Below are 14,500 nucleotides of genomic sequence, written 5' to 3'. Positions count from 1 at the left end.
ATAAAGGAAGCAAAGAAGAGAGCAAAATACATCGCTTTAAGGTGGGAAGCCTTGCTAGTGACTTCCTTTCACAGAGATCACAAAACTATCATTATCAGTACTAAAAAGCAAGTGAGAAAATGCCGAGAGCACGGTGCATTAAAAAGTCCAATCTCATATATATGTCAGCAAAAAGAGAAACATACCCGCTGCCAAATCAATGGCCATATTTCCAAATCCCCGGCCATGTCCAGCCATGCCTGAATCGATCATGATACCAAACCTGCAATTTCTTGTTGACGGGTCCGTCTTCGTTATTATTGAAATCTTTGGGAACTGGCATGCACTCTCATACTGATTGAACTTCTGGTAGTAACTATTAAATGCGTACGAGATGTTCCCGCGTGTATCCAAGTCTCCGCACGACGAACCATACCCAAGGCTTGTGCAATCCGCATTACCACAGGCATAACTAACGCTTGATACAACTTGTGGGTCACTGACATTTACTCCTGACTTGAGTATGCACCACTGCCGTTTCAGATACTTTACATTCTTCGCCCGGACTAAAGCCCCTCCGTTTGTCGCCCTAAGATTAAGCGGATACTTAGGCTGCCCATCATAGTAGAATATCCCCCAGTGCCGCTCAAAATTTCCTGGATCGATGCTCTTCTCATCCTCATCAATCAAGCTAAATAAGTAAGCATCGATGGGCCCTGGTCTCATGGGGGTCCCATTCCCAGTCAAAATGTGGTTCATGAAACCTTGATTGAACTGCTGTGCATAATTCAAATTCGCATTCTTGTCACCATCTGACGGCCACCCAACTTCGCCGACAATGATGGGTAAGTTTTCGTAGCCATTTTTCCTCAGTGCCCATACGAGAGTGTCATGGTTCGCGTCAAACACATTGTTGTAGACGGTCCCGCCATCATTCACAGGTGAAGACGCACCACTGAAGAAGGCATAGTCAACAGGGAAGTTTGAGTCTAGGTAGAGGCTTATGAAGGGGTAGATGTTGACAGTGAAGGGAGCAGCATTGTCACTGAGGAACTTGACGATGGCGAGCATGAGGTCACGGATGTCCGAGCGGAAGTCACCGCCCGACGGGAGACCATCCGGCGATTCGTAGACATCGGCATTGAGGGGGACGGTGACCTTCACCTGGTTGCCCAGGCCAGCTTTTATGAGGGCTCCTTGGATGTTTTGAAGAGCTGGGAACGTTGTTGAAAGGAAGCTTCCATTGTAGGTTGCTAAGAAAGGCTCGTTGCCAACAGCTACATACCTTCGTAAACAGAAGGTTTAAGAGTAGGATGAGGATCAAAACCATGCAAGATAATAGGCAAATCAAAGGGATTTTTTTGGGCAATGTTCAAATCTCCAAGCGAGTTTTTCCTTCCTTTCACATATAGATCATCTTATTTTTCTAGCTTTCTCACCAGTGGTGGAAAGGATTCTAACATGCACCCTGACCGAAAGGACTGACTGGCCCCCGTGATCTGACAGATACCTTCGAAAGTAGAAGATTGGTAGAGCATGAAGCATTGAAACCATGCAAGTTATTCAACCGTCCAGAACATTAAGCATGCACTATTAAAATCTGGAAGTCGGTTATTTTTCTTCTTCTTTTGTCCCATCTTTTGTTTCAATTTTCTATTTTTAGCTCTCATATCATCTTCTAAATCATGAAGAAGTTCACCCTTCGCCTTGGGAGAAAATATAATTTTGGTACTGTCATTTCATGATGAGAAAAGAACAAAGCTATGTACCAATCATTCATTGTCTTGATTTACTGGATATTTGTTTTTTTTCAAATTAGATTACAAAATGTTAAAGTAAAATGAAATAGTATTAAAAACCAACCAACTTCCTGAACTGAAGTATGATTAGTTCTCTTGTAGTAGATTTGTTTCGTTAATAGGAATTACTTGTCAGAAAAGACCCATGGTTCCAGATTAAGGAGCGGTTATTCGAAAATTATGAAACCATAAGCAATATTATGTGTATTAAGTGGATACTTGCTATAGCTCAAACAAAAAGAAAACACACATAATAGGAAGAAATAGCAAACGTGATCCTGTTTGTAAAGCAAAGCATGTATTGCTGACATGCAAGATTAGATGCATGTCGTGGCCAGTGGTTAGGTGATCCAAACCACAGATCTTCCAATGGGTCCACTGGATTGGGGGTATACCCCAAAAATCTCCCAGATTGAATGATCTCAACCCTTCCACATTTGGCCTTTTTCCCGTTGAATATGGACTGTTGCTACATTTTTTTTCCAAGGCCTTTTTCCTGCTGACTATGCACTGTTGCTTCTTTTTTTCTTTTCTTTTTTCTCTTAACCATCTAATTGAAGGGTTACAATCTTACATTCTGGAAGGCTTTCGGGGCACTCCCCATCCGCAGTAGAAGCCATCAGATTGACAGTGTAGATTTACTAACCAGGGGCCCCACATGCAACAGATTCCTGATTATCGGTAAACTGTATGTTTGCTGATGACCAGGACCCTATAATTACTATATACTATAACTTCTTGTGAACTACTTTGTGCCAGATGGTTTCCATGCTCACATTTTTTTTATTTTTGAAAAGCAAAAAAATAAAATAAAAATGTGAGCAAGAAAACCAACCGACACAAAGTAGTTCACACATTATGTAAGCACATTATCAAAGAGAGCAACAATCTTTCAGCAAGCATCAAGAACCTTGCAACAAACAAATCCACATGCATTCCATTGGACATACATCACACAAATACATGTATACAATCTATCACAAACTGCTCCATTATCCACATCTGGAAGTGAATAGCATGGTTGAATGAGGGGACTGATGCCTTCATTTCACAAAGTGCTAACTAATTGATATATGACAGTACGAAGACCAGTTTAAGTAAATTCCAGTTTATACAACAATTTCATACATGCAGGCACAAATAAATGCGTAACAAAGAGGAGATCATTAAAACTTACAACTGCCCACAATGGGAAACATTAGATGCTCTATCAACACAGAAAATGATGTCTCTATCAAAGAATGTGCAAGAGGAGGACTGGATGCACAATTGAAATGAATTGCAAACCTGCAGCTTAATGATGCTTAAATCATTAAACTTTGATGTATATACTTGGACTTAAATCAGTCCACTTGGACATGTGTTTACGATGCTTAAATCAGTCCACTTAGACATATGTTCATGATACTTAAATCAGTCGACTTAGACATGTGTTCATGATGCTTAAATCAATCCACTTGGATGTGTGGTAATGATGCTAAAATCAGCCCACTAGAACATGTGTTTATGATGCTTAAATCAGTCCACTTGGATAGGTGTTTATGATGCTTAAATCAGTCCACTTGGATGTGTGTTAATGATGCTAAGACCAACCCATTAGAACGTGTGTTTATGATGCTTAAATCAGTCAACTTAGACATGGGTTTACGACGCCTAAATCGGTTCACTAGAACATGTGTTCATGATGTTTAAATCAGTCAACTTGGATGTGTGGTAATGATGCTAAGATCAGCCCACTATAACATGCATTTATGATGCTTAAATCAGTCCACTTGGACATGTCTTCATGATGTTTGAATCAGTCCACTTAGATGTGGTAATGATGATAAGATCAGTCCACTTGGACATGTGTTTACAATACATAATTCAGTCCACAAGAACATGTGTTTATGATGCTTAAACCAGTCCACTCGGGCATGTGTTCATGATCCTTAAATCAGTCCACTAGAACATGTGTGCTTAAACCAGTCCACTTGGATGTGTGTACATGATGCTAAAATCAGTCCACTTGGATGTGTGGTAATGATGCTAAGATCAGCCCACCAGAACATGTGTTTATGCTACTTAAATCAATCCACTAGAACACGTGTTTGTGATGCTTAAATCAGTCCACTTAAACATGTGTGAATGATGCTTGCCGTAGTTCACTTGAACATGTGTAAATGATGCTTGACTTGGTTCACTTGAGCATGGGTGTACGGTGCCTATGTTGGTCCACTTGACCATTAGTTAGTAGTGCACACAAACCGGCCCACTCAACCTTGTGTATTTGTGACTAAAATAGTCCACTATTTGAATGTGATGTGTGTGCAAGATAGACCAATGTTCAAATGTATTAGTGTGACAAGTTAGACCCAAGAGGTGCACACTATGTGTGTGTACAAGTTAGACTCTTGCTCAAGTGTACAAGTGCAACAACCTAGGCCATGGTGTGTGTGTGTGTGTGTGCGCGTGTGTGCAAGTGTGTGCAAGTTAGACCTCTTATTGAATGTGGAATCCTATGTAGACTGACCATTTCCAAAAGTAGCTAATAATGGGTAAACATACCATTTGATAACTTGTTAACTAGAAAGAGCTTCCCCTCGAATTATGTATAAGAACTCATGCATATACACCATAGAATAGTTGGAAATTGCAAGCTCGTGTGGATAGTTAGAATCTTGAGATGGTTCAGATTTGTGAGCTCATGCGAATGGTTAGAACGTTGAGACAGTTCAGAATAGTGAACTCATGTACCCCATGCATGTGGTTGGTTAGAACCAGTGTTCGAAATATCGGTATCGCACAATGTATCGCACCCTTGAGATACAGATACATATCGGTTATCGCACGGGATATATCGTTTGTATCGCATAGTTTATCGCACTTTTTGGGAAACATAGGGAAACATTGGGAAAATGGTTGAATTTTTTAATGAAACTTTGGGGATTGTTAAAAAACCCCTTAATACACACTTTTAAATCATAACATCTCAAAAAAAATATACACATAATAAGTTTCCGTTGTATAGGGTCCTAAGCCATGCGATGTTTAACTGAACTAATGCAACTATATTAAAATTGGATGCATGATATTTATAAATATATTATAGTCATGTATGAAAACACAACCAATTCATTGAAAAGACAAAGAATAACTGAAAAAGTAAATTTTGAGAAATATACTTATGATTAATGGCGATATGAAGTGACGTCACTGAGTTCTGAAATGCCCACCATGATGTATGTGTTGTATCCACACCGTCCATCCATTTGAAGATATCATTTTAGGCCATGAGAAAAGGAATGAGTCAGATCCAAAGCTCGAGTGGACCCCACCATAGAAAACAGTGGAGAGAGTGACGCCCACCATTAAAAATTTCTACATGATGTATGTGTTGTATCCACACCGTCCATCCATTTAAAGATATCATTTTAGGCCATGAGAAAAAGAATGAGTCAGATCCAAAGCTCAAGTGGACCCCACCACAGAAAACAGTGGAGAGAGTGACGGCCACTTTTAAAAATTTCTAATGGCCACAAAAGTCTTTGATCAAGCTGAAAGTTGTTTTTTTCCTTTTTTCATGTTTGACTTAACTTATAAACAGGTTGGATCTCAGATAAACATCATAGTCGACCCATGATCAGGGTTTCAAGGGTGGGTGTCCCTCTCCCCACTGTTTTCTATGGTGGGGTCCACTCCAGATTTGGATCTAACCCATTCTTTGTCTCATGCCGTAATATGATCTAGCCAAATGGATGGATGGTGTAGATACAACACATACATCATGGTGGGCCACACAGAACTTGGTGACATCACTTTAGTAGCCGATCCGGCTACGCATCCTGAGAATCCATGGACGCAGATTTCCTGCGCAAGCCATTTGCAGGAAGTTCCGGCGTTGAAAACTTAAATGGGGCCCAACGTGATGTTTGTGAGTAATCTACTCCGTTCATCCGTTTTTTGAGATCATTTTAGAACAAAGAGCCAAAAATGAACAGGATCCAATTTTCAAATAGGCTGAAAACGTAAGGATTGAACATCCACAGTCGAAATATTCGTGGGGCCATAAAAGTTTTGAATCAGGTTAATATTTGTGATTTCAGTTCATCTCAGATCCGTGGGCCCCACCATAATGTATTTGTTTCATCCATTTTTACAGATCATTTTAGTGACTGATACAAAAAATTATAGGGATATGATCTCATGTGGACCACACCACAGGAAAACAATAATGATTGGATATCCACCATTAAAATCCTCCTAAGGCCCACTGTACTGTTTATTTGACATCAAATCCGTTGATTGGGTCATAAAGACCCAGATGAAGGGAAAAAATAAATATGTGGTTGGATGACAAACAAACATCACTGTGGGCCTTAAAAAGGTTTCAACGGTAGAAATTAAAGTTCCACTGTTTCTTGTGGTATGGTCCACTTGAGTCGTGGATATGGTTCAATTTTGGGCTGAACACCTAAAATGATCGGTAAAAACGAATGGACGGCATGGATAAATCACGTTCAATCACGGTGGCCCAACAGAGTTTACTCGGTACCAGCGTACAGGTCACCCGTCATTGACGGAAACGTCATTGACAGAGACGAATTGGCTACTCCACTAGCCAATGGCTGATGGTCGGTGCTCTGTGGGCCCCACCATGATGTATGTGTTTCATCCATGACGTCCATCTATTTTTATATATCATTTTATGATATTACACAAAAAATTAGATATATTCCAATATCAACTGGACCACATTACAGGTAACAGTGTGGAATGAACGTTGACCATTAAAAACTTTTTGGGGTCCATAAAAGTATTGGATCTAGCTGATATTTGTTTTTTCCCTTCATCTCGGTCTTTATGACCTAATCAATAGATTTGATGTCAAATAAAAAGTACAGTGGGCCTTAGGAGGATTTAAATGATGGATATCCAATCAATATTGTTTTCCTGTGGTGTGGTCCACCTGAGATTTTTATCCCTCTAGTTTTTGGGATAAAGCCATAAAATGATCTTTAAAAATGGATGAACGGAATGGATGAAATAAATACATTATTTTGGGGCCCACAAAGCACCGACCACCATCCACGGGCTAGTGTTAGGGGGAGTATCCAATCAGTTTCCATCACTGATGGCCCCAATGCCACGTGACCAACTTTCATGGGTCCCACCATGATGTATTTTTTATATCCACACCGTCTATACATTTGAAGAGATCATTTTATGGCATGAGCCAAAAAATGGGTCAGATCCAGAGCTCGAGTGGACCCCACCATAGAAAACAGTGAAAAGAGTGACTCCTTTAAGGTGGGCCCTTAAAATTCCTAAATTTAGGGATCAACCCCTTAAATTAGATATGAAAACGAATGAATGGCATGGATAGACTACATACATTAAAGGTTGGCCCAACTGAGTGTATTGAGTACGATAAGAGCGTACTCCGTAACCCACCGCACAATCGAAAACCCCTCTCACCCCATCTCCGCGACCTTCTTCTTCATCTTCCCTCTCCTTCACGCACGCGGAGGTTCCGACAATCGCGGCGACGATGATTCTCGTTCCGGAGGAAGGGGTTCCTCAATCTTGCCCGATTTCTCGCCGGAATCTCTGAGAAATCCCCACAGATATATCGTAATGGCCCACCTCCGATCACCAATCTTTGCGGGTACTCTCCGGTTTCTCCCTTTTTTCTCTAATTCAAATTTTTTTATTCTTCACCCATAAGCATGGCGATATCGTGCGATATCGCACGATATATCGTGCGATATCTGAATTTTTGCATTTTTGGTATCTTCCGGGCGTTATCGCTCGGGTATCGTCTCGTTGGGGGCCGATAACGATAATATCGGCCGATATATCGGCCGATAGTATCGATATTTCGAACACTGGTTAGAACCATGAAAATGTTTTGGGAACATCGGAAATTTTGGGAGGGACAATTGAGTCTCCTAAGTTGAAAATCCCTAAAGCCAAATAAAAGGGTTGGGTGAAAGGCCCTAAACCCCACATGGTACCAATTGGGACCTCCATTGTCGAGTCGGATGGAGTGAGCACATATTACAAGAGATCTCTATTACTAATGTTTGATGGAGAAGATGTGCAATGAGCCTATAGCATATGTTGTGATAAAAGGGGTTCCCTATTGTCGAGCCAAGTTGGGTGAGCACGTTGGGTGTGCAACAGGTTTCCACTGCCGAGGTCGAATAGTGGCTGTGAGAGAGTTTTGGCCAGCTAGTGTAAAATGGCCCCGATTATTCAATGAAGTTTAACTGTACTGAGATGTGTTGGCTATTGCATTTATAAGCATCGCATTCATAATTATCTCACATGCATAGAGATGTACTCACTGAGCTTATTAAGCTCACCCAAGTTGTTGTTTTTAATTTTCAAGAAAAGTTAACCCGCAGCAATAGCTTGGCATGGACCTGAGGATTTTGATCGTATGGGATTCAACTGTGGCATAAAGAAGATGGTTGGGATCTTTCTCTGTGAACATTATTTTTTGGGACATTTTTTTAGTTTTTTATTTTGTTACATTCGGAAATTTACAGCCCGTGTCACTCATCCTCACATAAAGAATTTTAGGAGTTGTCAACAACTCAAGAGAGATCTTCCCTCCCCTGGTGCTTCGGTGGAGATTTCAATGTAGTCCGCTTTGCTTTTGAAAAAAATTATGGTGATCGGTACCAACATGCGGAACTTCTCAAGTTGGATAGTGCAGCATGATCTGATCGACCTCCCAATGGGTAATGTTAAGTTCACATGGTCCAATGGTTGGTCACCCCCCTCTTTTTCTTTATTGGATAAATTTCTTGTTTCTCGAGGCTAGATAGACCATTACCCTTTTGCTTGTCAAAAAGGCCTTCCTAGACCAAACTCAGACTATAGCCATATCCTCTTAGAAGTTGTCTGAGACCCTTCAAATTTGAGCTTGCTTGGCTCGAAGTGGAGTGTTTTCGGCCCCTAGTCAATGACCGTTGGGTCTCTTTCTTGATCAAAGGTCGGTCGGGTTTTATTTTATTTAAAAACCTTCAATTTTTGAAACAGAAACTGAAATTTTGGCATCAAGAGATTTTTGGTTTCGGTGAAAAGGAAATGGACCACATTCTCAGCACCTTGCAGAGTTTGGACATAAAGGAAGAATCTGAGCAACTTTCGAAGGAAGAACTCGCACCCATAGCTAAGTATTATTCTAAGTACAGTTCTAGACTTAAGGAGGAAGAGATAAAGTGTGACCAGCGATCCCGGGCGGTTTGGCTAAAAGGAGACAAAAACATCAAATTTTTCCAAAAGATTGCCAATGCCCAAGCGAGGGCCAACTCCATCTCTTCAATTTTGGTGGATGGGGTTGGCATTTCAGACAAAGTGGGTATGTGATTCGATTGTAAATTACTTCTTTGTGCTTCTCTCAAATGAGGGTCTCAATTGCCCTAAACCAGATATCCTTCAATTCTCCTCCCTCTCTTTGGAGGATGTGGCTTTCCTAGAAAACCCCATTCTGTTGGATGAAGTGAGGGATGCTGCTTTTTCCCTCGAGAAGAACAAATCCCCGAGTCTAGATGGATTCCCCGTACCCTTTTTGCAATCCTTTGGAATCTTGTTAAAGAAGATTTGCTTCTTTGCTGAAGACTTCTTCCGTATTGGCTACATTCCCTTGGAACTAGGCAGCACATTCATTGCCCTCATTCCAAAACTCAAGGGAGTTTTTAGCCTGAAGGATTTTCAGCAATGAGTCTGAGTGGCAGTTCTTATAAAATTCTAGCTAAGATCTTAAGCCAAAAGTTGTGAAAGGTGATCCCAAGCATCATTTCTCCATATTAGAGTGCCTTTGTCGTTGGCAAACAAATTTTGGTCTCCGTTTTGATTGCCCATGAGTGCCTTCATTCCTATCAAAGGGAAAAGAGATCAGGAGTCCTATGTAAATTGGATTTGGAAAAAGCCCAAACCATGTGGATTGATCGTTTTTGGACTACACGCTCTCTAGTATGGGCTTTGCAGCCAAATGGAGGAGGTGGATTCACTCATGTATATCTTTAGCAAAACTCTTTGTCCTTGTCAATGGTTCTCCATTTGGCTTCTTCAACTTGTCAAGAGAGCACCGCTAAGGGGATCCCCTTTCATGTTCATCTTGGTTTCCGAAGCCCTTAGTAGAATGTGCTATGCGGTCAAGAAGATGGGTTGTTCAAAGGTTTCCTTGTGGAGAACTTCCCTTCTTGAATTTGTCATCTTTAGTTCGTTGACAACACCATTCTTTTTTGTTAAGCAATAGATTCCATGGTTGATTTCCTTCTATAACAATCTATTGGTTTGAGGTAATATCGAGTTTGAAGGTCAACAAGTCAAAATGTAAATTCTTTGGAATTCATTTGTCCCCAAAAGAAACCTCCCTCTCATCTGGCTTATTTGTTTGGTTGTAAAGTAAGATCAAGGCCCCCTCGTTTCAACACTTGAGGTCATGGTATCGATCCCTAGTGGGGGTGGCTAACATGGAGTGTGTGTACTGACATGGGTGCGTACTAACAAGCTAACCCCCAAAAAAAAAAAAAAAAGTAAGATCAATGCCCACCTCTTACCTTGGCCTTCCAGTCTGTATGGGAAAGCCCACATTATATATGTGGGAATGAGATAGAATATTATAATGAACGGAAAGAAAACTCTTTGCTTGGAAAAGTAATATCTTATCACTTAGAGGTAGATTAACACTAATCAAGGCCTCTTTATCGAATATGTCTATCTATTATATGTCTCTTTTTCAATGTTCAAAATCTATTATCGCCAAAATAGATAAGCTCCGCAGGGATTTCTTGTCGCAGGAAGGGTCCCTTTCTAGGAAATTTCCTCTTTTGAATTGGAAAGAGGTTTGTTCCCCCTATTCCCGGGCATCAAGCGCCTTGATTTGGTTAACTTTGCGATCTTGGGTAAATGGGTGTGGCGATTTGTCAAAGAGGATAGTAGTTTGTGGAGGTCCCTCATTGTAGCCAAATATGGTTCACCACCAATGGGCTAGTGGACTAAAAATTCTTCCCTTTATCGTTCCTCCTATATTTGAAGAGGTATCAATAGGCTAGCCCCTTTAATTTTTTTAGGTCAAGATTTTCAGTGGGAAATGATCTAAGAGTGAGTTTTGGGTGGATCCCTGGTTAGGGGACAACTCCCTCATCTCTAATTTCCCGAATCTAGCTTCCCTTTGCCCTGATATCGACATTTCAATTGCTTCTTGCTTCTCGGGCAGAGGGGAGGATGGGTCATGGATTCTCCCCTTTAGGAGAAATCTGTGGGATAGTGAGATCGAAAGCTTAGCTTCGTCGTTGATCATGTTTGCGAGGTTTTTCCTTTCTCCGGATTAGAAAGATTCGATGACCTGGAGGCATAGTGGTTTTGGACTCTTTTCGGTGCGATCCTTGTACAAAGCCTATTCAGAGATGGATTCGCAAGAGAGCTGCTGGTCCACAAGTGTAGTTTGGTCCTATACAGCTTTTGTGTGGCTCGTGGGAAGGAGTAGGGTGCTAACTATTGATAATCTTCACAACAGGGGAATTGTTCTCCCTAATATCTGTTTGATGTGCTTCAAGACATTGAATTTGTGGATCATTTGTTCATGCGTTGTTCCTTCTCTTCCAGAGTTTGGGTTGGTACCCTTGTCCTTGCAAATGTCCACCGGGTTATGCCTTCTTCGATTGAGGATGTCATTTCCTTGTGGCACGCAGTGGATGGAGGGAGAATGGGAAGGAAGAGATGGAGGTTGGCATTTGCTAGCAATTCCTTGGGCAATGTGGGGAGAAAGAATGATCAGTGCTTTCGCAACAAAAGCATCTCAATGGCAGGGGTTCTCAGCAGAGTTTTCCTCCTTTTTGGGGATTGGGCTCCTTATTTTTGTTTTGTTTGAGTCTTTGGGGTTCTCTCAACTTTGGGGTTGGTTGTTGTACTTCTAGTTTTGTTCAGGTCTTCTGTAGGTTTTGTTTAGGCTTCTGTTTTTTCTGGTTTCTATTTATTTTCGTTGCTGTTTTTCCTTTCTTTTGACTGTGGCTTAATAAAGTATCATCTTTCAAAAAAAAAAAAAATGAATTGATAAGTAATAGCAGGACAAGTTTAAATTCTGTTGCTATGTGTCATCAGAATAGATAGATTTTAAGTTTCCTATCTCAGGAATGGAAATAGCATCAGATGCAAATGAAAGAGAATGAATTATAGAAGAGGAAACGGCAATTCAAAAGCTGCCTTCATCCTCACTAAGATGCTAATTGAGCACGTCACTTGAAAACTCTAAAAGGAAAAAAAAAAAAAAAAAAAACAAGACCTTCCCTGACATTAGAAATCACAAGGGCAATAGATATTAAAAAGAAACGAGTGATGATGGATCGGATAACATGACAGCAAGACTTCCATGGCAAACAATTACTAAACTAGAAAGCAGAAACCCTGGACAACATCTAAATAAAAATGTTCACTCCCACATGCCAAGCATCGCGTCAGACCCTAAGACTTCCAAAAAGTGGGATAGAATCGGCATAAGGTTTAGAAGTATTTATAAAAAGATAGGACATTTATAGGCTACAAAAAGGTGATTAGGTGGCCTAATCAACCATATCACAAACAGAATTTTAATCAGTTTATAACATTCATTTGTGAAATTTATAACATTCATTAGTGAAATAAGAATCAGCTTTGACATGGTAACTTGAACCAAATTCTTTAGATCCACAAGATAAACTAACATTGAAAACGGCAAAAACCACAAAAACACAAGCCTTTCCACTTCTGATGGAATCCAAGGATTCATGTACCATTTTCAGTCTGATGGAGTTCAAGTCGAATTGCAAAAAGTTTTAATGGATTTTAATCAGTTTACCAACACCAGTCCCAGGCTTTTAGCAGAGCAACTTGAGCTCAAAAACCAACCCACAATAGAAACCAAATCATGATAAAACCAAGTTATAATGCATTCGCAATCAATTCAAGGAAATTAAAAGAACATGTACAAGAAAACTGAGTAAGAGATCACTACTGTCAAGCTTGCTCAAGCTGCTCACCGCTTTTGCTCAAGGTCCCACTATGTAAGGCCTAAATGACAAAAATCTCACTGACCAGAGATCCTCACCATCCACATTAGTTCTAACTGCTTTTTGGGTTTCTCACTGATTTTGTATGCAGGGTGAGATCTCCAATAAGCAAGATTTTTCAGATGCAGCCCATCTGCAATGAGACCTTCTAGATGAATAGTCCAGACCATCAAGAGGTGGGGCAGAGTTGACAGCAGCTTGAGCAATACTCTTGGGGAGAACCTCCTCAGCATTTCCCACAATAAATGAATAACAGGTTGTGGAGAGAATTCTAACCTGATGTTGACACCATTTTTGGAGATGTGAGAGGAGACATTCTTAGAAACCCATTTCTCAGCTGCTTTGACACTGCCAGCTAGAGTGGCCAGCATGTCATTTGGAATTCCCACCATCACTTCTATTCCAGACTTTGAAAGGGCATTTAAAGTCCCTTCCTCTGCATCAAACAGCTTTACCTTTTGAAATCCATTATCTTTCAGCAGTCTCACCACTATGTCTGGTGGCAATGGGTGGCTTGCCTGGTTCCCCCAGTTAGCGCCAATACTGCTCGCCGGACCCACCAGAGAAAACCAGGAAACCACCCCTAAAAATAAACAAAACCACCTCATCACCCCCCTTCAAAAACCACCTCTCAAGCTGTAAAACCCAAATCAGAAATGAGTTGGGTCTTGAAATCACCCCCCCAAAAAAACACAGAAAGCCACCTCTCAAACTTCAAAAAAAGCTAATAAATTTAAGACCCCAGAGGAAAGCTGAACTGGGTCCGGAACTAGTGCTTGGACTGAAATAATGCAATGGGTCCCCCAGTACCAACACCAATGACTGGACCCACCAAAGAATACCAGGAAACCGCCTCAAGAAACCACCAAAAAAAAAAAACACCCAATAACCCCCCAAAACCACCCCTCAAGCTCCAAAGCAGACAGGGTCTGTCACCTAAGATTACCACCAACAACACTCATTGAAAACGCACCCCCAAAAAAAAACCAACATAAACCAACATAAAATACTAAAACAGCTGAAATAGACAGATAGTCAGATGGATGGTGGTGCAACAAAACATGGAAAAAGGAAAAAAAAATCCCAGTATCATAGCTTAAGTAAAGGAACCAAGATGGTTTTTTTTTATATATAAAAAAATAAATAATAATCAAAGACCAAATAAAGCAATCCAAGGTCACTTGGGTTATCTTCTACATCTTCAGATTTGCATGCAAGAAACCAAGAACAGATGGAACAAAGCACTTGGATTTTCTCAAGCTGCTTACTCGGATTGGATTTAAAAACAGATTTTCTAAATGAGAAAAAAACCAATGGTAAAGTAAAAAAAATATAAAAAGTAGATTTAAAAGGAAGTCGAATTCTGAAGAAATGCTCTGGAGTGAGACGGGAGCTCACTCATCTGACATCACTGATGTCCAAAAACACAAGCGCCCTGCCCGGAGCTTCTTTTTTTAAGTACTTGCAGTCACACGTGCTGGATCGACACACATGTATAACATCCAACCCCTCAGTCGTGCCGACCTGCTTTGGAGAATCTACGGATGTTTTTCTTTCCCCTAGAAATCAGTCGGTTCTGCTCGTCAGTTCACCCACACGTGTGCAACGATTTGATCGAAGTTCCACATCGGATGTGCGTGTGGGGACACAAGAGATGAGAGGAGAAGCCTGATGCTGACC

At 40.8% G+C, this 14,500-nt stretch overlaps 1 protein-coding gene across 1 annotated transcript; it reads right to left on the bottom strand.

Moving 5' to 3' along the window:
- Positions 1-18: 18 nt before the first annotated feature.
- On the bottom strand, positions 19-13,460 carry LOC131256568 (glucan endo-1,3-beta-glucosidase 6-like). Its single transcript, XM_058257456.1, has 2 exons — positions 13,097-13,460; positions 19-1,264 (listed from the first exon to the last, which is right to left on the bottom strand). The coding sequence occupies exons 1-2, from the start codon at positions 13,426-13,428 to the stop codon at positions 154-156; spliced, it is 1,443 nt and encodes a 480-aa protein (XP_058113439.1). The 5' UTR covers positions 13,429-13,460; the 3' UTR covers positions 19-153.
- Positions 13,461-14,500: the final 1,040 nt, after the last annotated feature.

This window comes from Magnolia sinica, chromosome 9 (assembly GCF_029962835.1).
Source record: "Magnolia sinica isolate HGM2019 chromosome 9, MsV1, whole genome shotgun sequence".
NCBI classification, from domain to species: Eukaryota; Viridiplantae; Streptophyta; class Magnoliopsida; order Magnoliales; family Magnoliaceae; genus Magnolia; species Magnolia sinica.
This window is presented reverse-complemented; position numbering and strand designations above follow the sequence as displayed.